At 30.4% G+C, this 5,361-nt stretch overlaps 1 protein-coding gene across 1 annotated transcript in view; it reads left to right on the forward strand.

The window, feature by feature from the left end:
* Positions 1–5,361, forward strand: part of LOC106463928 (nucleolar and spindle-associated protein 1-like) — a 14,968-nt gene that overhangs the window by 6,373 nt on the left and 3,234 nt on the right. Inside the window, exon 5 of the mRNA XM_013924014.2 lies at positions 1,113–1,285. Coding sequence (XP_013779468.2) covers positions 1,113–1,285 — 173 coding nt within the window. The remainder of the gene's footprint in view (positions 1–1,112; positions 1,286–5,361) is intronic.

Consider the following 5,361-nt stretch of genomic DNA (forward strand, 5'->3'; position numbering starts at 1 on the left):
TTTTCTCACGGAGCACCTATTAATCTCGGACGGAACACCAGTGTCCCGTGGAACATAGTTTGGGAAACGCTGGTTTAAATAAATGAAAAACAATATTATAGATTCAGTAAATGCAAGTACCCTCTCTATGGCTAAAACTATTTTTAGGCTGTTGCTAACTTAAGTGTTTATCATAAGTACGTAAGCATGATTTGTGAATTGCACTAAAATCTTTATTGTGTTACACATTTCTTATTTTTTTTCACAAGAATTTGTTTTTAAAGTTTCTTAGTCTGTACCATGACTGCCTAAACTCTTTTGAATAAAGTTTAGTTTCAGTGGAAAACTTGTCCCTATTTTGTGGCTGAAGATCAATAGTTTATTTCTGTATTTATATTCAGTAAACTTACCAGTGATACAAACTAAAGCAATGCATTAAACACACTGTTTTTATATTCCATTTCTGTGAAATGTAAATCTCAGATTTAGTTCATTGTAATTCACTAATAAAATATTTGCCAACTTCAGGAGCATAATACTGAACATTGATATAGAAATGTAAAAATATATTGTATGCCATTGTTTTTTTATTTTTCATATATTAGTACTAACTGTTGTTTTATACAACTAATTATATAACTTATTATTATTGGTTCACTTCACATATACAAGACAAATGATTCCTTAATTTTGATATATTTAGTAATTTTACCAGTGTATCTCATTTGCAATGTTTGATAGAAGTGAAAAAGTAAGTATTACAATGTGTTGCTTTTAAGTTATTCCTGCTAATGTACCAGAGGCTCCAAGTGTCTTGTGTAAAGCTCCAATTTCGGGCAAACTTTCTGAACTTTGTATTTATTTATTATACCTAAAAGTTGGATTTTTGTGTTGTGTTTGTGAAAAGATAAAGTTAATAAACCTTGTGTAATGAGTTTATCCCAAAATCCTTGTTTTTATACATTAACTTCTGATGTGACTATCATAATTAGTATAATTTTATGCCTATATGAAACTGAAATTCACAGACTAACACTCTGGATTTGGATTACGTTATACATCAACTTTTACTTCATTTCAGCATATTGAAATTAACTTTGACAATTTTCTTCTTTTTAAACTTTTTTTATCAGATTTTGCCCGTATACATCAAAAGGCATTTCAGAAAATGGATTCACTGGATGATTATGTGCAGAAGAAAAAGATGCGAAGTCAGGAAATTACTAAATCATCAAAAAAGGATAGTGAAAGAATGAATGAACCTAAAGATGCTAGTCAATCAAGTAGTGTTCTACCAGTGGAGCCAGTAAGTGACTGTATAAGAAATTATTATTTACTTTCATAACATTTAACTCGCAAATGAATGATCAGCTTATTAAATTTTAATTAAAATAATGAAAGAAGTAGTACAGGCTGGAAAAATGGAAACCCCCTAATGTTTCTCTATTTGTTTGTTACTTGTTAATTGCAAAGATATACAATGGATTACACTGGGCAACAAAAAAATGTTTTCCTGCTACTAGAAAAATTCATTTACTACTGAGTAATTTGATGATGCTGATTCTAAAATTCACATTGAAATTTACTGATCACCTCTAGTTTTCAAGTTATGATCGATTTATTCAAAATATATTTATATATATCAAGAAAATAACTTTATTTATTCATTGAAAATTGTATTTAAAAATGTATAATCTGCAAGAGGAGCAGGAATCAATAGCTTAGTGTTCCCATTGTGCAAAAGTACAGCTTTCAGACTAACTTTAGATGAGTAAATAAAAAGTCTCCATTCTTGAGGATGATGTTCAGTACCCAATTCTTCCATTAGTGCATCAACATTTGTACAGAAGCACAAAGTATGTTGCATGTTGTAGTGAGAAGCAAGACTTTGATGGCAACTTTGGTAAACTGAAACTCTTATTCATGGAGCTAATAAATTCCATTGCTGTAAACAAAAGTCAAGAAGTTCCCCATGCTACCTTGATAGAGACAAGTCATGAATCCAACCATTTAGCTCTTCTTATGTGATCAAATGAGGCAGCCTATGTTATGGTTCCACAGGAATAGAATTACTAAATGAAGAGGATGAAGATGATTCATTATTTTCTTCACAGAATAACTCTTCTGTTTACCAGTTCATTAGTGGATGTGGCACTGGAAGACCATCCCCATGAGGTACTGCTTTCATTGCAGATGCAATATCTGGATAATTAATGTATTGTTTAATTTTGCCTGAATATCCAGAAACATTAGTTGTGCAAAAATAATAGTCAGTTAGATTATCTTTGGGCTCATGTTATGTCATGGGAACTACAAATAGCAAACTGTACAACATTCATGTGGAGCCCAATGTTTTTGTTGGTCAACTATTTTACACCCAGAATAGTGGTAGTAAGCGTGTGATGTTTTTAATTCATGAAACTGTAATATATATTCCATAACTATTGCAGAAACTACTTGGTTGATTTTTGCAGTTTAAGACTTCACATGAACTGGAGGCAGCCAACATTTCAAGTGATTTTCTAAGAAATATAAAATAATTTATTTGTACAGAACTAGAGCTTAAAGAATGTTAAAAAGCAATGTTTTGCAGAATTTGATTATATCACAGGTTTGATGCAAGGAAGAAGTTTGTGTCCAGATTGTGCATGGAGCAAGATGTCTGACTCTGCCCCTTTTATGCTCAGTCAAGGAACTTCTTGCAAACTGAGCATGTGAGGGTTTCCCGATTCCTGGGCAGAGCAAGTGACCGTGGGAATGAAGCACAAGTGGTGCAGTTTGCTACAATTATATCGTATTATTATATAATTATATAAATAGCATATATGAACAATTGTACACCAATACAATACTGTCAGTATTTGAAGTTATCAAAAATATATGCTTTTTACCAATTAAACCATCCAAGTAAACTTAATGTCACAATTTAAATCTACTGTACTGAGTTGATTGCGTGGTATTTCATATAGTATTGATAAAATATTGAGATATTACAATAACTCAAAATCTAGAGGTGTTGGACAAATTCTGACTACATTTTTGAACTCAGCACTGTTAAATTACCCAAAATCACTTGACTTTTTTCTCCAGTAACAAATTTTTTGTTGTCCAGTGGTATCTGTGTTGTACCCACTGTGGGTATTGAAACCCAGTTTTTAGCATAATAAGCCTTCAACCTTACCATTGAGCCACTGGATGACAGTTTCTTTACGGAGAGAAAAATAAACAGTGAATCGGTATATTGATTTTGCTGCTGTAAATGTAAAGTTTCTACTTGATGGTCTTATTGTTAATGATTTTGTTAATATTTTTATTTGTTTAATGATGTTATTATAATGACCAATATGGTAGAGAATAAGAATTAGTTTATTTTTTTGAAAAATAACTCATAATTATTGCTTTTTGAACAAAATAATGAAATAAGTTTTCTTATAAGAATTAATGAAAACAAATATAGGATGACAAGAAGCATGGTTTGACTAAGGTAAAAATCTCGGGACCCTTGGCTCACAGAAGTGTTCTGGGAGTGATACACTTAGCTGAGCTACCCAAACTCAAGTTCCAAACGGATAATTTTCCATTCTAACCATGGTGCTATTCTAGGCATCCTTTCCATAATGTATCACCCTGACTAGTTTTCTAGATGTGCATCATTCTGTATGTTCTTGAGTGAAGAAATAAGTACAAAATTTTTAAAAAATTAATAATTGAGTTGGCAAGGAAGAAAACTGCAGCAGAAAAAGTCTTAAGTAACTGTTATTGCTTGATATATATATATATTTAATGTTATTTAAATTTTCAATACATTTATTTGTTTTAACTTTCACTTGTAATTTTTACTTTATTTACCTAGTCTTCTGACAAGCAGATATTTTATTTTGTATTTAAAACTGACTATTGTTTAAGTACGAAGAATGCAGTCAGTGGCAATATCACGCAGATTGCCAACTCGAAAAAGTTTGTGTGAAATAGGAACTGAGACCTTTTTAACATCAATATCTCAATAGAATTACAGTTTATTTCACAGTATTAAAGTTTAATTTTATAACACATTTAGTAATTTAACATTAACCCAATAATGAATTACAATTTTGTTTCCCAAAGAAAACAATTTGGGGATTTACAATTACATAAAGAAAATCTTTCATCAACATATGTTGGTTGATTAAGCTGGCTCGACTTTAGGCAACTTTGAATTTTGAGTTGCTTTGCTGTTACTCTGCTTCAAGCTAAATCCTCTCTAACTTGCAACTGTTTGAACTATTTCTTATCTTTTTGTTTTGGTTCATCTTTGACCCTGATTGACTATGACCTATTTAATTTATCACCTTGTTGACACAGAATCAGGATAAGAGATTATTCCTACTAGGTAATGTATTCTATGTCAAACCTGGATAGAACTGCTCATTGGTGGACTTAATTGATGACAAATAACTTAATTCATGACTCATGCAAATGTTTTCAGTTGTTCACTTCTGAACTTTGATTGACACGGGCTGTGTCCAAACCTAATGGTTGTCTTTATCTCTCCTTGATCTTTGTGGCTTGGTTCTGTCTTAATTAATGCTAGTTTATCTTGTACATTACAGTCTTAAGTTTTTCACTAGTTTCTTGATCATATTCCTTGAATAACTGCTTGATCATGAATCCTTGTGTTTTTTATAAATCTTAATTCAAGCTATCATTTTGAATAAACTGTTCAAATGTTACATACACAACTGTTTAAAGTTTCCATTTGGAAGAAATTCTAGGTTTATATTGTTTCCTTTTATTAAATTCAGATGATGATATGAGCATATGACAACGTTTAACAGTGGTTGTGTTTTTGAAGAAAAGTTCATACTTGTAACTGTTTCATGATGGTTTAGTATAGACGAAAGCTTTTGAATTTTTTTTTAGGGGAGTTTATTAGTCCATTTTTGTATGAAAAAAAACAAATTGCTATTGTTGAATTGTTATTTTTATAACTGCATATGTCGGTTCTTATGTTATCAGTAGTCATTACCTTATTAACCAGTATTGCAAATTTATATAAAATTGGCTTAAATTTTTAATTTATGTGATTATGAAAAAGGGTACTTTTTTTTTATCCTGACTACATATTGGATTTGATAAATATTGAAATATTTGTTTATGAATGTAAACAATTGTTAATAGTTTTGTTCCATATAAAACAATATATAATTTACTATATTACTGCCAGGCATCTGTTGATAAAACATAATAGCTTAGCCTTTTTCTACCCATCTGTAATCAACACTGATTTAGCAGCATTTATAAAAGCTGGTATACCTGTGAATATTGAATGTTGTACAGTATATCTTTTTCTTCTTTTTTCTGAAATTGAATTCTGTCAAAATAAAATATATATATATATATATA

This window comes from Limulus polyphemus, unplaced genomic scaffold, assembly GCF_000517525.1.
Source record: "Limulus polyphemus unplaced genomic scaffold, Limulus_polyphemus-2.1.2 Scaffold1519, whole genome shotgun sequence".
NCBI classification, from domain to species: domain Eukaryota; kingdom Metazoa; phylum Arthropoda; class Merostomata; order Xiphosura; family Limulidae; genus Limulus; species Limulus polyphemus.